The sequence below is a fragment of the Lycorma delicatula genome, chromosome 12, assembly GCF_047948215.1.
Source record: "Lycorma delicatula isolate Av1 chromosome 12, ASM4794821v1, whole genome shotgun sequence".
NCBI classification, from domain to species: domain Eukaryota; kingdom Metazoa; phylum Arthropoda; class Insecta; order Hemiptera; family Fulgoridae; genus Lycorma; species Lycorma delicatula.
The window spans coordinates 16,342,485-16,366,976 of record NC_134466.1 but is presented as its reverse complement, the minus strand read 5'-3'; the positions used below and the strand labels follow the sequence as shown (position 1 = coordinate 16,366,976).

General features: G+C 28.3%; 1 protein-coding gene across 8 annotated transcripts in view; it reads right to left on the bottom strand.

Moving 5' to 3' along the window:
- Window positions 1-24,492, bottom strand: part of msn (serine/threonine-protein kinase msn) — a 162,231-nt gene that overhangs the window by 66,578 nt on the left and 71,161 nt on the right. For 6 of the 8 annotated variants that reach the window (XM_075380291.1, XM_075380290.1, XM_075380294.1 and 3 more), the window contains exon 15: window positions 17,273-18,097. The exons of the other annotated variants lie outside the window; for them this stretch is intronic. In XM_075380291.1, the coding sequence (XP_075236406.1) occupies window positions 17,273-18,097 (825 nt within the window). The remainder of the gene's footprint in view (window positions 1-17,272; window positions 18,098-24,492) is intronic. 8 annotated transcript variants of the gene reach the window in all.

Below are 24,492 nucleotides of genomic sequence, written 5' to 3'. Positions count from 1 at the left end.
CTGTTATTACAATGTATATTAGGAAATAAAAATCATTAAAAAAATTTCATGTTTTAATTAGGTAGGTCGTAAGCGACAACTGAAATTTTGATGGTGCATTTGCTGGATGGATAAATTAAACAAACAAGATTTATAGTTATTGAACTCTATTACTTTAAAATTGCAAAGTTCTAGTTATATTTTATAGTAATAATACAGGCTGACGTTTCACACTTCAAAAAAATCTCAAATAAAAGAAAAGAAATGAAAACATAATCTACTCAATATTATCAGTAAGCAGGTTAGGTCTTACATTAATGAAAATTATTTCTGATAAATTTAAATAGTTAATATACCTAGCGAGCGTTACATTATTAACTATTTTTATACTTAAGATCATAAGATGCATCCATATATGGTACTGGAGGTGGTAACGTACTGCCTGAATCTAATCTCTGCGTAATTGCAGTAAGAAGGGATGAATAAGATATTAAGGATGCAATGCACAACCAGTAGTAGGACAAAGTATAAAAATTAATTGATTATTTTTATAAAACATATACGCAGCATACGTTTCAGGTAACTGTCTTTAATTTACTTTGGACAGTAGCAGCAGCTACGGGATCAGTGAACCAAGGCTAGACAGACTGATTCTGGATGTCCATATAACTTCATTGGAAGCATGGGGAATTGAAGTACGAGTTGGCCTGGTTCCTCACCTGTCACAAAAGCTTCAAGGCATACCCATTATGGACATGAGACCTCTGACAAAAATGTTTATTGCAGAAGGGGCAACGCTACAAGCACACTGTATCTGAATGTGATAGGATTGTGCAAAACAGGAAATTGGTATGGAACAGTGTCAACAATGATGGTAGCAAAAAATTTGAACCAAAGGGCCAATAAGATTAGGGTGAATACTCTCCTGATTTTCCCTTTGAGTCATGTTTGTAATAACAGCAGATAACACAAGAAGTAACACAAAAAAGAAAAAAAATAGTAACAGCTAGCATTATAAGACAACTGTAGTAAAATATTATTTAACACTGTAATACACACATTCCTTCTAACTAACCAGAACTTTTGTGTGGAGGTCCGGGTTCAAATCCCGGTCAGGCATGGCATCTTTTCATATGTTAACGAATTCCAATGGGCTAATGATAGTAGCTGTTGAAGCCTGCTCTTTCATAACTAACCGTAACTTATGAACAAAATAATAATGGTTACAATATACTACAATTTTTTTTAAAAAGAAATCCAACACTGTTGGCTAAATTTCAGGATACATAGAAATAATTCCGTTAAAATGAATGACATGTGCAGCAGTTTTTTTTTTAAAGGAACATGGAACATAAAAAATAGAAGCGATTAAATGAGTTAAGGAGTTTTTTTAAATTCTCTACTGCTATAAAGTGAACTTTTTCTGTAACTGTAACGATGGTATTTCATAATCCTTTAAATTTATACACAAAATATAAAATCTGAAAGTGTAAAGGGATTGCTTCTTATTTTTTAAACCCAAACTCATCCTAAGTATTTGTTTCTGTAAACTGATTTCTAATAAAGTAATTTATTTTAAATTTCAAATAATACATTTTTTCCTGCTTCATCTATTCTTTATGAAAACATATTCAATAATAGTCAATTTATTTTATGTAAAAAAAATCCTCTTCATTAACTTTATGATTACACTTTTTACATATTTACTTTATTTTTAAATACTTAGGTAAAATCCAGAAACACAAGCCATTGTTTTTTTAAACCCGCAACTGAAAATCAGACACCTTTCTATTTATAAAAATTCAGTAATTTTGTATTTTTGAAAGGTTAAAACATTTGAGAACTGGACTATCGTTTAAAACTAAGGAGTGATATGACAGAGCAGAAATAATTTTTGTTTTGAATTGCTATAATCTGCTTTTCTATAAAAAAAATCTGGGAAAAAAAATTTTCCACTTTTATAAACCTTTTTTTAATTTTATTAAAAAAAGAGATATTGAAGAAAAAAAAGATATATTTAATTAGATTATATTTAAAAAAAATCATTAACACAGTTTTTTTTTCAATGGGCTTTGAAGGAGGAAATTAGCTGTACCCTTAACGATAATATAAATTCAAACATAAGGCTAACAAATAATTCTGTAATACCTCAGGAGCAGTTGGCCTGAGTCGGGCAAGATAAATGCAAAATTTTACTTTATTTTTGAATTTGTAGCTTACTGTGAAGGAAATCTAAAAAATAATTACTGTAATATCAAAAAAAAAAGTTTTCAGCATTAGGCTGGTTATTTTTATAACTATAACATTGAATATAAAGTTTTCTATTTTGTCATAGCAGGCGAGTGTCTAGAGAATAATATTGAAGATATTACATTTCAAATCGATTTGATTGCAAAATTTAAAATTTACAATCTATAATCTTCAGCACTGTTATAAAATTTTTTTATGTTTCAGATAACAGAATCACAATTTTCTATATTTTGCAATTAAAAAAGAGAAAAAATTTAATTTAATTCTGTACTGTAAAATTTTATCACACTAATACAGCAATAAATGCTTTTCAAATGAAAAGCAACTGGGCACTATCCTATAGCATTTAGCTGAAAATATTTCTTTTGTGTGCTGCCTAGGCTTTGTATAACAGCAGGCAATAAAGTGGAGATGAAACAAATTTTTCACCATAACATCCATACATAAACAATATTAATATGAAATCCTAAGATAATTTAGTCATTACAAAGATTTTATAACTTATTTCTCAGGACTTAAAGACAGTTGAAAAGTAAGTCTTTCAGTAGTATTTTTAGATACCAAGAGTACCGTTATCTTCTAATTGCATTAGTTTTACATCCTACCGTGTCAATAAAGCCAGATTTTTATAAAATCCATTCAATATAGAATAATAATATAAATAAAAATTATGAAGATTTTGTTAATTTAGTTCCTGAACTAAATTTTTTACGGTTTTCATGAATTTTTTATCCTATGGTATATGTTATTGAAAAAAATTATATTTTTAATCTATGGTTCCAAGATTCTGCATAATATCTCTTCTACTTTTAATTATACGAGTACAGTTTCCAGAGTTTTAATTATGTAAAATGCATTAAACAAAAACTTTGAAAATGAAATAGAAGCAATTTACAACTGTTGTGAAGTACTAGGGCGTACTAATAAGGAAAGGGTCAAGATCACCTTTATTTACTTAGTTAAAATATATGTAACTGTTTTATTTGCATAACTATAGATCCAAAACTACAAGTGTTCATCCGTAGTGAACTACAAAATTTCATCCGCAGTGAACTACAGGATTAATAATTTGAATATTATTAAAATTATGGGTTTTAGTTACCATAAACAATTTTTTTATAATAGCCAATATGGTTTTCATTTTTTCTTTTTTACTATATCGGCTTTCAATGAATATCATAATTTTTTACCTAAGCACATCTTAATGCATTATCACAGTTAGTTTCATAATTTGAATCAACAAAAGGCTTTAAACAATTTTATGAAAAAAGAACAGTGAAGAAATGAAGAATTTTTGAAGAAACAGTTGGAATTTTGATCGTACATTAGAAAAAAACTGTATATTTCCTTTATATTACAGTAAAATATAGCACAATCTTGTACTTGTCTGTAAATTTAATTTTACGTCTAACATGGATACACATAATATTATAAAGAATTCATTGTATTTTAACAGTCACACATCAAGCACTTTTGTAAAAATGCACCTAAGCGTACCACTGTAATGTAATGGAAACATATTTACCTTTAAAATGGAAAGTTCTGGGTTTGAATCCGTATTAGCTAGGTGTATTTTACACACTACCAAACTTATTGGTCGACATCAACAGTAAATGAATCAGGATAATAGTTATACCTGTTCACTAATACAATCTCTTTTTTGTTATCTGAATGCAATACCAGGAATATTGATTAAAAAAAAACTCTTTTGAGTATAACACGTAGAAATAACATATAACAAACCATAGCAATGCATAACATGGTATTGTGAGAACATAAGTATACAAGGCAACCTTCAAGGACGGGTAAGACAGATCTTCAAGTAGAAATCAATCTTCAATTTTAAGACATTACCAACCCAATAAATTCTGATACAACATATAGCAACTATTATACACTGTTACTCATTAACTCTAACTTAAAATTAACTGATTGTATTTTATCTTTACTGATAAGTTTAAAATGTATTAACTTAATTTTTAATTATAATAAAAATCAAGGGTGAGATAACTTTACTAACATTAACAACACAAGATAAAAGTTATCTTGTTTTGCTCCATTTATATAATCTTGATTGACTGTATTAAACATTTTTATAATTTTAAGAGAGAAACAGATAATTGCTAATAATGATTTTCCAATCACTTTTCTCTTAACTTCTCCATACTTTACCATTTTATTACTACAATTTATCTTAAAAAAACAGAATATATACGGTTTTTACTACTTTTTAAATCCTTAATAAATATTTGAAATACGTAAAAAAATGTCTTTTTAACGAAAAAATTGCTAACCTTGTGCATTTAGAAAGTTTTCAAATAAATCTTTTTCCAACTATTAGTCATTTGCCCACGTAAAAGCCATTTCAATTAGGATTGGTTATTTAAAAAAGAAAAACCAAAACGTTTACATTGATAATCTGAATAAAATAATGAACAGTAATTAAAATCAACAATTATATGATGAATCTGATGTCATATTTAAAAACAAAATTATTTTAAAATAATTAAATAATAACATCGAATACTATTACCGTTATGGAGTGCTTTACAATAAGATGATGGGCCTGATCGATGATTTATTTAATCACCTCCAGTAAATACAAGGTTAGATCTAACTCCATTTACTTTTTTCTGTAGCCTGATTAGGATTCAAACTAAAAACCTTCTGCATAAAGGGGCAGAATTGGCCTCTTTAAGAGTTTACTGCATTTTATCCCCGCTTGTGGAAAATATTTTATCCAGCTTTCTCTTTATATATACATTAATTCATTCAAGATTATTTCCTCATTTAGTAAATAATGTAATAATATATTGATTTCTTTCTAGGCTCATCGGAAAAAACCACCAGTTTTTAAAATAATCATGACTGACTTGAAGAGATTTTATTTGAGAAAAATTACTTATCGATTAAAATGTATTTGTGAAAAATCACCCAAATTTAATGGCAGCAATTTAAAATGATTACTTAATGAACATTTGTTTAAATGTTTCACATATGTAAATAATTAAATAGAACTGAAAAAAGTTTATTTATTCCTTTTACTTTAATTTTACTATTATTATGAGGCAAAATCATTCAAAAAAAGATATAAAAATAGAATAATAACATAAATTACATAAGGTAATTTTTTTTCATAGGAGCAAAAACAAGCTCATAGGAGCATAAAACAAGATTACAAAACTACAAATTGCAAAAAAGTAAAACCATTAATGAAACTGCATAAAAAACACACACACAAATGTAATATACATTCAATAAATTAATAAAATCAAAAGGCAACAATAATGCATAAAAAATACAAACAACGAAAGCTTAAATCAACTGTAAGTTATAATAAAACACAACAAGCACATGCAGTGCATTCACATGGTTGGTGAGGAACAAATTAAAATTTAAAATTAAAAAAAATACAAACAGAAACAAAACACTAATATAAAGCAACAATAATAAAAATAAATTAAAATAACTTTCAAAAAATTTACATACAAACATGTGGTAAGAAAAAAGAGACATGTGATAAAGAATAGATATTTTTCAATCTGAAGTCACATCTGATGTTTTCTTCCAAACAAATACTTTTCTTTTGTTTTGATTCTTTTTTGTTATAATCAACAAAAATAATTTCACACATGCGGCGAAGAAAAAAAAAGTCAATCATGATGATGCAGTTACTTCAAATATTATCAATTTAATTTTCAATTGCAATATAAAACAAAACATACAAGAAAATGAATAAAACAATAGAAACAAAATAAAAACAAATGACAAGAAACCCATACTGAAGAAAAAAATTAGTAAAACAAAAAAAAATTAACAAACAAAAAGCACCCATTTTTAACAGCCAAATAAATTGCTATTTTTAAAAAAAATTATTTCTAAATTAATTAAACCCAAATACAAACATTAAATAAATATATCCCAAATTTTTGTTAATAAAGTGAACAAATCAATAAAAAAATGAAACAAAACCAAATTTAATGAAATGAAATGATTTAAGCCAAATCTGCCAAAATATATATCATTATTAAAAGCTTATGTAATGAAACCATTCAATAAAAAACAACAAAATAATTTTTTCTTCTTTTTTTAATCAAATATCAATAATAGATCATTTAAACAGGTAAAAATGATAAGTAGCATAATGATTTTCAGAAAAAAAAATTAATAACGATGATTATGATTATAAACAAACAGTGCATGACCATCAGCCATCATTTATAAATTACACACAAATGCATGTGGTACAGTAAAACTTGCCCGTGAATAGAACTGATCTGAACCAAAATCTGTTGACAATTTGGAGATATTCTCTAGTCCCTGATATTTGCTGAAAAAATTATGTCAATTTTTCTGTAATAACCGTACTACTTAATATCCTACAGTATGAAGACAAGTACAATTAATGTATTGTTTCTAGAGAAATACGTATATTAGTTTGTTACTTTTACATCTGTTCAAATCTTTCATACAGTTGTTTAACATATAAAAAGCATCTGAGGCACAAGCAGCAAAAATCAGTTATTTCAACCAAGAGTAATGGGCCAGACATTTTAGTGAACTAAATGAAGATTTTGCTGTTACAATAGAGAATTACTTGCAATTAAATGTAACAGGTGTATATTTCACACATTATTTTCAAATAGAATGGGATGCTTGTTGTTCCTGGGAATAACTATGTTACTTTCATTGTTACCTCTTGACAAGTCACCTGCAAACGTTATGCGTTACAATTCCAATATATTATCTCTTTAAAAAAAATTCCTAAACCTTTAAACAGCATGCCAATACTAAATCTAGTAACTAAGTTACTATGCTAACAAATGACACTCGTAGTTGCTAATCTATCATCATCCGCATCTTCTTAATGCGGTTATTCATGGAGCTACAGCTGTTTATTCAGATCCATGTAGAATCTATTTTAGATGGCTGATATTAATAAGCAGTTCATCAACATTACATTATGATTAATAGTTGGGGAAATGTTAACGAACTACAAAAAAATAAATTATAAAATAAGTCTATGGTAATCAGAATATCAGCTCTACACATCATACGCACAATTTAAGTGATTAAACATAATGAGATGATGCTTGCATTTATGAAATCATATTTTCTAATCGTTATTCGATCGTTTGGAAAATAGCAGAAGTGCAAGCAAGATATTGAAAAGATCCTGTTACATTTAAAAACTGGCAACTGTGAAATTTGTTGTGACACATGCGGGCACCAGCTCACACTTCACTCTTGAATCATGACTTTTATTGAGATTATGACAACTGTTCTTCCTCAGACCTCTGCTCATTTGACAAGGCTGCAGCAGACCTTCTTTCATAAACTGATATTCTCTTGAAAGCATGTTTTTTTATTTTTTTAATAACTTAAGATAATAAAAGAAAACTGCTGCTGGATACTTGAGAAATTCCAATAAAGAGGCCTATCAAGAAAGTGACAAAAAGCACTGAGATCAGTGCATCATAAAAGGATGGGAGTACTTAAAAGGAAAGGGGGAGGGGTCACTCAGTAGCAGTAGTATACACATCCAACAGATTTATAAAATAATTCTGACACTTTTAGAACACACCCACCGAATAGATTTAGGCAACTTGTCGTTGAGATATGAAACATCTAAAAATAGCATATAACCCTCCTCAAAAATAACAAGCACCACAGAAAATGCTTAGAAGGGGAAAAATGGAGCAGTACAATGCCCTCTTGTCTTTTTCAATACACCCAAATACATTTGAACATCGGAATGCAGAACTCACAAAACTTCAGGTGATGTCTCATCTCTTAAAAATTGGGCTGTTAATAAACTGATATTATCATTATTCTCAGAGAAAGCAAATTTGATTGGTTCCTCTTTCATTTCCGATGCTTTATAACCTTTATTCATAACAATTACAGAATTACATGTATTGTAGCCTTCATTTAAATTGAACAAGGCTCCCGATAACCATCTAATAACCAATGATTATATAATTAATTAACTGGCAATTATTTCAATCCCTCGCCTGACCTATGTGTTATTCTTTTATGGGAAAATAATTTTTACTTAATCATGTTATGGAATAATTCATTAATAGAATTTGTTTAACATTTCTAATTAAGGAAACAAAGTAAGCACATCTTTATGCTGTTATCCATAGTGGTTGCAACATTATTGTTATCCAAAATCAACTACAAGAAAAACTGTTGAAAATATTTTTACAGTAAAAATTTATAAGCACAGAAAGTGTTTTTTTTAAATAAATAACAGGTAGCCCATATTTATATATATATGATGTTTCATTGACTGCAATATTTCAAATACTGAACAAAAACGTTTTGAGATGGGAACACTGTGTAGCCTGAGAGCAGGGAATAATGGTCACTGACCTCAGAAACCATTATTCTGTAGAGAATAGTGGACTGGTTGTCTCTGGAGCAGCATGTTTGTTGTGTGCATTTATATCTCCAACAATTATGTGGAGGTGAAACGGAGAATGGCAGTCAAGTCTGGAGGTCCCTCTGTATTAACAATTGCAAAAATAAACAAGAAATTTGACACCAGTGGTAGTGTTTAGAAAGCAAAGGGAGAGGGGTAGGCCCCAGAGTACATGTAACAATGGTAACGCAGCTAGTGTGTTAAATGCCATTGAATTATCCCCTTGGAAAATCGAAATAACAGAGGTGTATGTTCAGAGAGAAGAGAATTTCACATACAACATTGCAGAAAAATAATAGGAGGATCTGAAATCAAAGCCACATCATACTCAATTCATAAATGCTGAAAATAATAAGAAAATAATTCGGATAGACGCATGCAATTTGCACAGGTCTGGCTGGGAATGCTGCAGGAAAATCCAGGTTAGGAAGAACACATAATTTGGTCAAATGAGGTCAATTTTATGCGTCAGGAATTGTTAATCATCACAATTATGTGTAGTAGCAGCAAGAAAACTCTAATGTAACCATCAGTATTCATGACAAAAATCCTTGTGTCAAGGTATAGGGTGCTGTTTCTTACAGATTGAGTGGCCATTCTTTTTTGAGAAGAAATTGCTTATAGACACTGTCTGTCCTATTTTGTTTGCACAAATAGACATTAATGAACTGCGGTTACAGCAAGATGGTGCACTGCCACACTATGCCTTACCGGTGTGAGAATGGTTGAAAGAAACATTCCTGTAATGCTGGATTGATTGATGTTGGCTGCGAAGCGATCAGATCAGTCTCCTGATTTGAAACCACCGGACCTTTTCTTATGTGGTCTTTTAAAAGACAAAGAGTATCAGCATCATTTATGCTGACACAGAAGAGTTTCACAGTATACCAGTACGACTCTGTCAAGCTGTTTGTGACAACATTGTTCTTCTCCAAGTATGTATCAATTTCAACGATGAATTGGTAGACCATGACATTCCATGTTTATTTCATTACGTTGTAAATAAAATTGCTACAGTCTGTGAAACATCATTATATACATAATTATGGGTAGTCTGGTATATTCAAGGAAAAATTTTGAGTATGTAATTTTTATTTTTTGAACAGTACATTTCCTGCTATCAATTTTCTTTTAATAAAAAAAAAAACAAATCTGTATTATACCTCTTCGTATCCAAATTCAAGCACTATTGACTTCAAACTTTCTCCAGGAAAAAAGTAAGAAACATGCTTCTTGATAAGAACATAAAAAGAAATGTAGAAAAATGACTATACTATTGAACGTTAGATGTAGCAGTGTACTAGCTTGCTCTCCGTGGCGTTGGGGATCTTAATGACATCAAGCTATATACAATCACACTATAAGTGTAGAAATGACAAAGGTAAACAAAATTGAAATCATTTTGAAATTTTCTATGTAAACAAAGACAATTTTTCATTCATTAAAAATAAAAAGTTTCTAATTAAGTTTTTAGATCAAAGGTTACACAGGAACTTCCTTTATAAAATATAAACCAAATTATCAAAATTAGTTCTCTGGTGAGCGGTAAGTAGGCTATAAATAAAAAAAAACCTTGAATGGGTTAAAAAAAAATACCTCAGTTATTTTTAATCATAGCTAGGAATTCAATATACAAAATCTTTGGATATAATAAAATTATTCAGCTCTTCAAACATTCATTTCGGTCAGGATTTACTGTACACCATTTACCTTTCTAATAAATATATTTTCTATGTTTATATTTATTTATTTATAATGAAAAAACATGCATTATTAATTTATATATTTTCTAATCTATTAAACTATTTGGAAAAAAATGATCTGAAATAAATTGTACATCATAACAAATAAACAGTACTATAATAATTGTATGTCTATTTATACTGTATAATATTTGTAATATAATAAAAATAATGGTATAACAAAAATTAATTTATAAGTAATTATTATTAATTTAAAATACTGAGGAAATTACCGATATTCAAATCCATGATATCAATTGCTAATTAGTATAAATGTTTTCAGAAATAACATTTTTCATTTCTACACAGGTACTGTTTAACATTATATCCAATCCCACTCGATAATGTTTTATTTACAGATAAATTTCTTTGGTACGTGAAATAAGAAAACAATCAATTTAAAGAAAAATTATAAATTATATTAGTATCTTTACAGAAAAGTGCCAGATAATTACAATGTGATTATTCATAAGCAAAATGTTGCCTTAAAAAAAAAAAATTGAAGTACCAGGGTCGTTTACAAAATTCTCAACATCAAAGAACCTAAGCAGAATTTCATTCAAATAAATCTAAACACCCCTGGAGAAGCATTTAGTGAAATGCATTTTTGGTTAACTGTTAACAAGCATGGCAATCCATTGAGCAGAAAGCTTTTTCATACTCATGTTACATTTGACTGTATTTGTTAATGGTGAACCAAAAACAAATTTGACTGAATACTTCTCAAGGGTGTTAGGACTTATTTAAATGGAGTTCTGCTGAGGTTCTTTGATGTATTACAATAGTGCATGTTCACCATTACACACCAAATACTAGCCCAAATAGCAGGGGTCAATTTAGTGGTGAACTCATCACAAATCAGTTGATTTCAAAGTAGAGAGTTGTAAGGTTCAAATCCTAGTAAAGACAGTTACTTTTATGCAAATTTGAATACTAGATTGTGGATACTGGTGTTCTTTGCTGACTGGGTTTCAATTAACCACACGTCTCAAAAATGGTCTACCTGGGATTTTAAAAGACTACACTTCATTTATATTCATACATATCATCTTCTGAATTAATACCTTACGGTGATTCTGGAAGGTAAATAGAAAAAAAAAAGAAGTATGGAATCCTGTGTAAAATGAAAACAAAAGTATCAATGGAACTATGCAACATACAATATGAAACAACTAATGCTCCCATGTAATTATAATGCTCTAATAATTATATCAAATCACATGTAAATAAATGACTGCAAACATTGCTTGTCAAAAACTACATGAAAACATCTCTAGCCAATTATGTACATGTATAACTCATAATACTGCTCAATAAGATACTGTGAAATATACTGTAGAGTGTGCAATTTTAATTGCTCATCTAAATGCAATTTACACTAGTCAGTATAGTGACTGGCATGCAGGCTTCTCAATCAACTGGTCTGAGGATCAATTCCTGGAAAGTCTGGCTCTTTTTTTTCTTAATCAATTTCTTAACCCTCTTATTATAATGTGAAGCGCTTGAAGGAAATAAAATAGAAATATGAAAGAGAAACTAATATAAAAAATGCGGTACTGTTTTAACACCAGCTTTACTAAGATGAATATAAAATTTTAAAACAATTATAAGTATTTTCACATTTCAGTAAATAAACATTTTTAAATGGTTAAAAACTAAATCAGTACCCAGCATAAATGAAAAACCAATTTCTAAAACATTTTTTACTAATTTATAATATACATAAAAGACTTTGTAATTAAAAAAAAAAATTAATACAATATATTAAGTTTCTTTTTTAAACATAATTTGAGATAAGAAAAATGTATTAATTTAAAAAGTAAATAACTATTTTCTTGGTTTAACTAACTTTTCTGTTTTAAAAATAAATAAAGAAAAACAATTTTTCAACAAATAGAGCATAATTAATATTAAACAGAAAAATCTTTCAAGTAAAGAATGAGCACTAAAAATAAACAGATAAAAAAGACAAATACAGTAAAACAACTCATAAGCTAGATATTAATAATTTCATTAACAGTCTACCTGAAATATATATATATATATATATATATATATATATATATATACATACTGTATGTAGATATAAGATATAAGGAATATGGAAAAAAAAACTGTTACAGGTAGGTAGACTCAGTAGCAGGATGGTAGGCATCTCTGCCTTTCATCTAGAAGGTTATATGGGTTCAAATTTCCAGTATCATGCTAGACATTTACCATAAAATACGATTCTAATCTATTATATTCACACGTGTAAGCCGAAGCTCAAATGTTTCTAATACTTCTTGCAGTAAATTATTTATTAAAAAAAGAAAAAATCTAACATTATTGAGGGTAAAACTATGATATTTTACACAATTTTTTAAATAAATTTTATGAATATTACTTCCACTGTATTTTTAGACTACCTGTATTATCAGATCTTTCTAAATGCATTTACTGAGAGGAAATGTGTACAAAGATTTTAAATGCAAAAATATAAATAGAATAGCAATAACTGTGTCAACCTGATAATAAGAGAAATAGGCACTGTTAAAAAATACACAGATATTTATTTTTTTTTTTAAATATTCATGTATGCTTACAGTAAATGTTTTAAAAATGAATTAATGCCTGCATTGTTAATTCATTAGAATCTGAATTTAACCTTTAAGATTTTTTTTTACAATTAAAAATAGTGAATCACAAAATTTTAGGTTCATGTAAAGATGAGTCAGGACAGAATGATTCTGGAACTGAAGCTCAAACTTTTCTCTAAAACTCAATATGTTAAGAGAAAACTTAAATTCAAAGATTCAGTTCACACCTCCATATTGGTCCATCTGGATAAACTTTTAGAAATTGTGAGATTTCTAACTGGTGAACTAAATGGGAATCACTCACAATTTCACATTATCATCAATTCATACTTCACTATCGCAACTCTACATAACATCTAGAGTTGTAACTCTCAATTCATTCAATGCAAGATCTACTACCTTTGACAGTCAAAAAATGAAAGGTCTTTTAGGAAAAATAATTGCCTAGCGATAGCCAGTGAAGACTGCACTCAGATATGGTGGGCAATCACCTTAAAGAAAATGATAAATCGCAGCATTTGGAAATACCCTAACTAACAGAAAAAGAAAATTTAAACTCTAGACAAAACAAATAAACAACCTGGCTACACACAACGTAAATTCCCTCACCCAACCTGGAAAAACTTAAAATTTTATCAGATGAAATGGATCGACAAAGAATTCTGATAGCTGGACTTCAAGAAATGAGAAACACCGATCAAGAACCATTGGAATCACAGGAATATAGAATTTACAAAGGAATACCAGAGAAAAGAGTGATGAAAGAATGTTCGCAGTTCAGAACAGGATTTATAGATCAGACAATAGCAAACGTTAATAAAAGTCACACCAAAACAGACACTTTTAATCACACTTTATGGCTCAATTATAAAGTGAAAGAAAATATGATAGACATCATAGGGAAATGGCAAGCACAAAAAGAACAAACAAGAATGGTGTAAACTAAAATAATTCTGCAGTAACTGTGGCATGATCTTAAAGCCAACATACTTTATGATAAGACCAAATAAACTCAAAATGTGGAAACAACCAGACTGGAAGGGCAATGGTAATTGCATCATGTTTGTATAGATAAGAACTACCACACGGAAATTTACAATGTTGAAGTCTTAAGAGGAACAGAGGATCTGATTGCTACTTAATAAAAATAAAATTTACCTCCTTAAAAAAGAAAAAAATTCCAAATGAAAAATAAGAAAACCTACAACCCACATAAACTAATAAACAATAAAGATTACAAAGAAAATACCAAAAATATAAAAATAATATAATCCAAAACAAATAAACTAAAAAGAAATAGCTGAACAGGTAGCCCCAATAAACTCAAGGAAAAAACACCAATGGTTGAACAAAGAATGCATAAAGCATTCACAGATAGACATCAAACCTGGTAAAAGTATCAGAGCAAAAAACAGAATTGCCAAACCTGGAAATTATATACCAAAAAAAAAATTAACTTTATTAAAAATAAAAAAGAGGGTTAACTGACAGTATCAAAGACATAATTCTACAAATAGCAAGAAAACAAATTCAAGAGATTACTACAAAATATCTGGCATATAACTCCAACGATATGATCCACAATCCTAACACAAAAAGATAAAAGTAATAAAATGGCCTAGAGCAATAAAAAAAAATGTGGAAATTTTAGTAGAACCATTGAATAAACTACTTAATTGTGATCCCTCTAAATTCCTCCAAATAAAACAGAAACCCCAATAAAAAATATAAAACCACAAACAATCCGCTTAAGTATACAAAGTGCTGAAAGAGCTCAAGAACTACAAAGGAGGTGGAGAATATCAAACATTTGCAGAACTATGGAAATACAGCAGAATTAATGAAAATATCATTACACCACCATTGCACAGTGAAAGTCTGGACCAAAGAACTACCAGAGCATTGGATTACAGCTCTTAATACATTCATTGTACAAAAAAGGATGAAAATCAAACCTGAACAACTACAGAGAAATTTTACTCATGAATTGTGCATTTAATCATGTTGAGAATTCTCTATAATCGTTGTAAAGGTCAACTTCAACAAGAATAAGGAGGTTACCAGAGAAGATTTAGACCCTGGGGAAGTTACCCAGACTAGATAATTACCCTAAAATTAATAATGGATATCTGCAAAAGAAGACACAGGCAACAAGTCATAACCTTTGTAGACTTTAAAAAAGTCTACGATTGTATTCACAGACCCTCAATAATAGACTAAAGAAATTTCAGTCTACACCTCAAATATAATAAAAATGATAAAATTAATGCAACAAACACCCAATCTAAAGTGAAATTCGGTGAAGTATCTGAACCATTTCTGATTAAAACAGGACTAATGCAAGCAGAGGGTTTATCACCACTACTTTTCAACTGTGCTCTGGAATATGTGATGAGAAAATGGTGTAAGGAAAATCCTAAGAACATAAAAATCAGAACCATAAAAAGGAACCGATAAACTTAAATTGTCTAGGATTTGCAGACAACTCAGTGCTACTAGCTAACAACATCCAAGAAACTAAATCCCAAATAATGAGCCTTCAAAATATAGCACAAAGAATAGGGCTCCAAATCTCATTTGAAAACAGAAATATTGGTAGCAGACTCATTAGTAATAAATCACACAACAATAAACAGAAAAATAAAAATAGTAAAACACTGTATGTACCTTGGAGAAATTAACGTACAACTTAAATGAAAAATCCACTTGGCAAGAAAGAACTAATAAAATGATAAAAGTCCAAAAACTAAAACACGGTCCAGATATAACAAAAAAAAAAAAAAATGCTTAACCAGCAACAGAAAATTAAAACATTACAAAACACTAATTCAGCCAGAAGTAAGTAACATACAGAAGTGAAACTTTTACAGGAACAGAATTGACAAGATCTTAAAAGCGGAGAAAAGAATTGCAAGAACATAAAAAAGAAGGAAAATGGTGGATTAGTGCAAAATCAAGTGGTTTGCAAGGAGCCAGAACTCATTACACATAAGAAGAGGCTCTTTTTCTGGACAACTCATGAGAATACTGAAAACCAGATTAACAACAAGAATTATAGAAAAAATTTGAAATCGGAAGCAAAGTGTGGGATGGATTAAAAAAATAGAGAGAACATGAAGGAACTGGGAATAACTCTGGAAGTTCAACAAAACAAGATGGAAAATATTAAGAAACTAAAGGACAAGAAAACAATATTTACATCAAGAATAGGCAAATGACACGTAATGAAAATTGAATTTACAGATGTGAAATCAATAGATCAGAATGAATGAAAAAATAGTACTGGGAAATTTGAAAAAACTCTACCATCCGTATTTAAAAAAAATGACTGGACAGAGATTGACTAAAAAGTGGTTCAATGAGAACATACAAGCAGGAAAAATGAGTCTGTAAATACATTTTCAAGTTACAACTTATTATCATCCCCTCACCACATTGGTCTGTGGAAGGAGTTGCTTATTGTTCACTAGTTGAACAGATTGCAACACACACACATTACAAAATAAAATTTATGACTAACACAGAATTTGACCCTGATTTTTGCTTCAAATTTAAAGTAATAGTATACCTAAAATTTTTGGAACATAAATTATTAGGGAAAAATTTGTGGTTTTATAAGACATTTGATCTGAAAATAAATCCCCTACAACTGTATATTTAGTAGTTACAAAACTAATTATAAGACAAAAAAAAAAATGAAAACCTAATTTTATACTTAATCCTTGCCCTAGATGACATGTGTGTGTTACCTGCCACATTAATTCACTTATTTATTATTCTAATGCTGCTACTAACATTAACTCAGTATGTCATATAAGATTCTAGCAAGCAATAAACAAGCATTTTACATCGTTTACTAATATCAGTACCAATATGACTAATCTTTAACAAATGAATCTGTTCATCAATCTTTTTTAAATTTCTATAACATCAAAATTTGGTATTTGGACTTTTTTTATATAAATTCTATCATGAAAAGTTTCTACTAATGTATAATTACAGAAAATAGCCTTACAGAACTACAACTATACATAAATTCTACATATTTTCTGCATTGATGTTTCTTTTCTATGGGATTTTGGTAATAATTAGACTTTGGAAACTGTATTTTAACAAAATACTTTCAAGGTAGATATAAAGTTAACTATGAGTAGTTTTACTGTACATATAGATTGAAAAAAAAAAATTGTTAGTTTGGCAGACATGGCATAAAAACACTTTGATTAATTAATACAAATGAAAGAATTAAAAAACAAAAAAAAACACGATTTGTCACATATTAATGCGACACTAACCTCCGAAGTAATTGTAGATGTATTTCCTACAAAATCATCATCCTGCCGTTCTTCATTCAAAGGACGTGGATTATGCTTTCTCATACGATCAGCTTCTTGTGAAAATCTTTTTTCTACATCGCGTCGTCTTGCTTCCAAATTTTCACGCAGTTCTAAACGTGATTTTAAGAAATCTCCTTCAGTTCTTTCACGACGTGGTCTGACCGGTTGCCAATCGCTTCCATTATTACTATTATTATTATTATTGTTATTATTATTACTATTATGGTTATTTATATTATTATAATCTGTCAATATCGGTTCATCTTGTGATTGATGTTTTTTAATACTTTTACTAGTGATTTTATTACTATTATTAACATTTGATAGGCCAGCGATTTCAGATGATCCACGCCTTGTAGAACCACTACCACTGCTAATGAACGGACGACAATTATCTAAGAAGATGGCCGAATGTCGTATGGAAGGCATAAAGAAATCAGAATTTTCACGTCGAAAAAACCTACTCATATCAGAACCATTTCTTTTATGACCAGATATCGAAGATGAACCTGATGACGATGAAATTAAATCTGATAAAACTTTATCCTTTCTATTTTTTGTATCATTATTATTTTTAAATTTGTCCTGATTACTTTGACGTTCATTATTTTTTACATTCTCATTATTACTAATTTTATTATTATTAGAAAGTCCACTGAAACCTTGAAATATTCTACTAAAACCCCACTCTTTTAATAATGACTGTTCATCGACATCTGTAGATGAATTCAATGATGCTCTTTTATCAGCCGATGATGAACTATTCTTCTCAGATAGCTGTCTCTGTTATCATCCACATGTATGAAATGAAAATAAGATTAAAATAACAACAAGATTAAACAACAACATTTACTATAATAATTTAATGAATTTTACTGGAGTAAAAAAAAATCTTATTATATAATAAAAAACAAAAAAAAAAATTAGATATAAAAGATAAACACAAAAAAGTCATAACATGTAATGCATGTCAACATATTAAATGGAAGAAACAACAAATAATGATAAAAGTTGAAGTATTGTGTAAGTAGTATCAATTTCTTATAACAGATTTGTTCTGTCTTCCTTCACAGGCAACTGGCCAAAGAATGGCCATTCGGCATAACATGTAAATTGTTGGTCAGTCAGGTTATGTTGGTGATACAATAAGTAACTGACAGGTAAAACAAATTTTGATCAACAACATTTTGTCAATTTTTCTTATTACACATTAAAAATAAATGGCAATTATATTTGAAATGAAAAAAATTATACGATTCTTATATAAAGAAAATGTCCTGAAAAGAGAAGTAAACAAATTTTTAACATAAATTTTTTAAAATGAAAAATGGCTATATCTGTACCATATATGTTTGTTAGTTAATTTGTGATTGATCTTTACGTGTTAACAGATCTCAAAATGTTCCAACGGGTCAAGCTCATAACACTATTTTTGCCAAAAATACAGTTCATGTATTATTTTATAAACATGCATACACATTCTACGCTTACTGCAGTACTTTATGTAAGCACAGAATCTAAATTTGTTATGTAATATCTCACATAAGACAATTTTTAATCACAAAACCAGGAAAATTAAAAATATTTCAATATTTTTCACACATCATTTCCTATAATTCATCCAGGTTTCCTTCAAATGAATCACACTAATCAACGATAATACAGAAAAGAACAAGCTTAACACAGTATAAAATGTTTATATTTTCTAACAAATGTTATAAAGTAACTCTTCAAGAATAAGCTTTTTCTTTCACAACTAATACTACGGTTTGAAAACAAATCTACCGAATAGTTTCTCTTTCAATCTCTTCTAATAAAAAAAAAGGTTAACATATGCAAAACTTATTTACATGAATATTCTTTACATGAGCAGACAAATTTGTGTATCTACTTATAAAAAAATAAACTATAATTAAAAAAAAGTAAAACAACATAAAATCTTAATAATAAGAAAAACATCAACATTACAAGAAGAGTAAATTATATACATAAACAGTGCAGCCAATATCAATATAGCAACACATAATTACATAAAAATGCAAATTATTTTTAATGTGCAATTTATATTATATAATTTAAGTGATAAAAACATTTTTACATAAACCAGGTGCTATAATCATTTGCTATTATAATGATATTCATCCCAGTTTACACAAGACAATAAAAAAAAATCTAAAAAAAGTAAAAAACTGGCAATAGCAATGAAATTGAATGTTTAACATTAATTAAAACAAAAATACATAAGTAATAAAAAAGCTAAACAGTAGAAAATAAATAAATAGAAATAGTGATTAACAGGCATCCCTTGGTAAACAAGCACAGTTAAATTTGATCCCAAAATTACTTTATTAATCTACAGATCATTATTTTGTAAAAAAAAAAAACAAAAAAAACATGCAAATTGATGCTAATCGATTTAAGGCGGAAAAAGTAAATTATTACCCTTCAGTGGGACCCACAGACCGAATGAAATATTCATTATGTTCAATTTTAGGCTTCTATATTTGAAATTCAGCTTTTGAAATATCTCATTTTTATAAGTTAGTTTTGGAAAGAGCAAAATGTAATTCACTGTTCAAAGTTTTCCAGATCATAGATCCACAAAACTGATTTTTTGATTGCAAATTATTTTATAAAATAAAATTAGTTTTTACAGACAGTCACTTAATTTCAAAAATGTAATAATACAAATACAATATATCAAACCACACTCTACAATGATAATTTGTTTTAAGCAACAAACAAAAAATAATCTGCGATACAGTTATAGGAATTTAATCTATTATGGATAATGTAAAAATAATTTTTTCCATCGCCATGTATTGTTATCCTGGTATCTTTGTATTACATCCAAAATGAATTCCTGACTGCTATTATAACATTCTAATAATTTTTTAACTCAAAAAACTATTTTACTTTAAAATAACGATTATACTACAGTCATAATATAGAACTGGAATCACAAAAATTATGGAAATTCAGAATATTGAACATTTCTCGTATGATGGAATCAGCCATAAAGAAAAGAAACAGATAAACAGCCAAAAATAAGTGGCTTTTTCAACTTCTGCAATTCAAAATCGATGCAAATAAAATGGAATAAAAGTTATTTTACTCTCCTTTTCTTTGTTTCTTGACAACTACATTAATCATGCTATGTATTTTTATTTCACTGTACGGTGCTAAGCTGTGAGTTGCAAAATGAATTAGATTTTTAATCATTTAAAAAGTAATATCTAACTAACCTACTACTCTATAAGCACCAGAGACTCCCTTTTTAGTTATAGGTTAGAAAAAAAATTTCATTTTTCTATACTGTTAAAATCTAAAAACCTTATTTTATAATTTCACTCTTTTATTTAAATGTTATTAATTTTTAGCATTTTTTGTAAATATGTACATTCATTTAATGCATTATTATATCACTTTATAAATATTTAATTGTTTTATACATTGCATATTCCCAAGGAACACAATATTCACGATCAGTTAAGATTTAATTGTACCAGATTACTCTAGAGGGTTGTGAAGCCAAATATAATCAAACGTGAATGATTCGTATATCTTACTAAAACTGTTTATATGCTACTTAGTAAACCTTTTCTTTTTTTTAAATGAAGAGCAACGTTGTTGCTCAACAACACTTTTTCTTCCTTTTTTTCTAAAGAGGAACTTTTTGTTCCTTTTTAGAAAAAAAAACAGCAGAGTAGTTAAAATGATTAAGAAGAAACTTGTGTTTACGTGTGGTTTTCATGCTTCAAATAAGAAGAAATGTTAATTGAAGAATATCAACGATTTGGGTTCAAAAACAATTGAACTGGTAATACAAAAAAAAATTTCTGATGCCATCAACAAAGATCATCAATGAAGCAACAATTGCTGAAAGTTTTCAAAATATTGTGTTTCTATATGGAGAAAAAAAACCAGAATTGTGGTGATAGGTGTAACTGGTTTTTCCATCATAAAAATTACCCCACACTGTGCAGTACGATTTTGATAAGAAACAAAGTAACCTCCTAGCCCTGACCTCTGTATTTGCCTGATCTCACACCTTGCGACTTCTTTTTATTTCTAAGAATGAAAAGCAATCTTGTGGGAAACCAATTTTGCACAGGTAAAAGAATGAAACAAACAAAAACAAAAAAACAGCTTAAAGCATAGCAAGCGAAGAGTTCTAAAAAATTGTTTTGAGCAATGGAAAATACGTTTTGACAAGTTTATTGGATAATGTAGAGTACTTCAAGGTGACTGAATTTTTATAATGTAAAAATAAATATACAATTTAAAAAATTAATTCTCTTATTTTTGGACACCTCATATAAAATTTTTGTATTTTTTATGTGCAACTACTGTGGCCATTAACCACAAGAAAAATTACCAGCAGCATGTGGTAAAACTCACATCTAACACTAGAAAGCTTATTTATATTATATATTAGCCACCGAGTCTGCGTTGGGTTTGAACTTGTCAGTGTTACAGATGATCATGCTGACACACATCCCACATCTGTATTAATTACACAAACTGCAAACACCCGCACAAAAATCCAACAAAGAAAAAAGGATGTATTTAGCTTATTTATAGTTAACAAATAATGGGCTTATGTACACAAAATCAATTTTTTTTTAACAGTTTAGTTTGAATTAATAAGAAAAAATAAATAGAAAAATAAGAACTAGTAAAAAAAAGATTTTTAAGTAGGAAATTGGTCATTACTGAAAAATGCTAAACATAAACTTGTCTGAAGGACAGGGTTATATAAACTGAAAAATAGTCAAAAAATTAATTTATCAGAATTCAATGTTTTAAAAAGTGTGATTAATAAACAAGTCAAGAAACATATTTAATTAAAAACGAAGAGCAACTTCATCGTTCAATAATAATCAGGGACCAATATCTAAGCGGCTTTTAGAATTTTAAAATAAAAATTTTTTGTAAACGTGAATTTCGACCATAATAACAAGATATTTCTTTAATCGGTTGAAGGCTCATACCATCTCTGTTTTTCTTGAAATAAATCTTTCTTACCTAATCCTGCATAAGAAACACATATAAGATTGTAGTGGGCAATTTGAATATGAAATTTAAGTGGTTTAGTGGCACAGTTTACTTCTTTACATTGGAATTCCACTTTTGACCAAATTTAAAAAAAAAAATTAATAAACACAAGCATAAAAACTCTACATAATTTTTCATAAGCGTTTGGTGTTTTATTACTGTATTTTATCGCTACAATTTTTTTTTCTTTGATAACTTACTAAATGTAGTCTTTTTACATAATTTTAAGTCTACTGATGACTAACTATTGAAGTCTAATTTTAAATTTTAATTATATACGTTTGTAAATTTCTAACTGTGTAGCACAGTTCTTTCTTTGTATTTTATGCTGACAGATTCATGTAGTATGGTTTACATTACATTTATAGAATAATGCAAACACAGAAACAAATCTAAAAAAACACATCAATTCAAGAGATAGTATCACAACAAAGACAGTTTCAAATTCAAGGGATGCCTGTAAAAAAAAACCCTGTGATGACATAAAAAAAATTGCAAAAATGCAATTAAAGTTCTTCATGTTATGATATTATTAACAATAGTTGTCATAAAGGTAGATGACAAATCGTCAAAAACTATTATGCATCAGAACTTAACTTATTCTGTTGGTAATATGTAATTAATTACATGTACGGTATAAAGAAAATACTTTAATACTTATTTAATAACGTGGAACAGTAAGATTTTTTTTGATCAGCTACTTTTTTAGATTGGTGATGCAAATTCATTAGTTTATATCCCTTGCAACCTATAGTTGATCATGTATTTTCCAATAAAATAAAGCAACAAATACATTTAAAAAAAAATTAATCCATTAAAAATGTAAGTGGAGATATTAATGAACACATTCTTTGAAGGAATCACTGATAAACTTTAAATTTCATTTCAGACAGTAAAAGATATTTTAAAATAAATTATAGTAGAAAGTAGAAAAAATATTTTAAGAAATATGAAAATTTTAGGTTAGTAGGTTTTATAGAAATAAAATTGTAAACAGAGGGGCAACTCAATTGCTAAATCAAGACCGATGTGATTCCTGATGAGTATGGGGTTTTCAGAATGGACACCTTATCAAAACTATACGATAACAAAGTCATAATCTTAGAAACGTATAGGAAGATGAAGAGAGAGCTAGAACAGCAGTAATAGGATGAAAACAAGATAACAATTAAGAAGTCCTTAAGCAAGAAGAAAGGAGGTGTTGAAAAATAAAACAGCTGTTGCTGAAGCACAGGTAAAAAAAAATAAATCATGTTTATTTAAATGGCATAATAACTCTGCAAGTCCATAAATTAAACTGTTGGGATATTAGGCATTAATTAAACAAATTATCAATTCAATTATTTTAATTGAAGTTAAACTGATATAAAGTTTATATTGCTACTTAAAAATATTATCCAACTATTTAAATAATCCAGTTATTTTAACACTTGTTTAGAGAATTAAAGGATATTACATCAGTGAATAATTTATCAACAGGAAATAGTTTACACCTGATTAAAAAACAATAAGCTTTTACTCAAACTATGATAATGGTTTCCACTTGGAATGAATATTTGTTTCAAATTTAATGAAAGTTACACACTTTTAGGTGTGATGGTGAATGATATTTAAAATAAGATGCTTTATCAAGGATTGCTGACAAAGGTATACTTTTTTCTCTACATTTTGTCTACCTTTATCTACTTCTAACACGGGGTCATTTTTTGGGAAATCCATTTCACATATTGCAGAGACTACATCTAAAAAGTGTTTAGCTTGCTTGTTATATAAGGAATTTATTTAAATTTAGAAGTTGGCATTTTACTTTTATTTCAAATACAGTGAACCTGCTTAAATGAAACCTACTTTAAACAGAACAATATAAATGCTTAAAAATTAATTTATAAGCGATTTAATTCTACATAAATATGAAAAAAATAATAGATTATTGTTAAACAGAAGACAAAAACCCACAGAAAAATAAAATACTAAAAATTTATTCCTTATAATCTAAACCTGAAAAATTTTCTTAAGAGGCACAAAACATGCAGATGAATTGTTTTATTCTGTGAAAACTAGACATTACAGAAAAAAATTTAATACAGTTCTGTTCTCTAAACTAAACTGGTTCATTCATA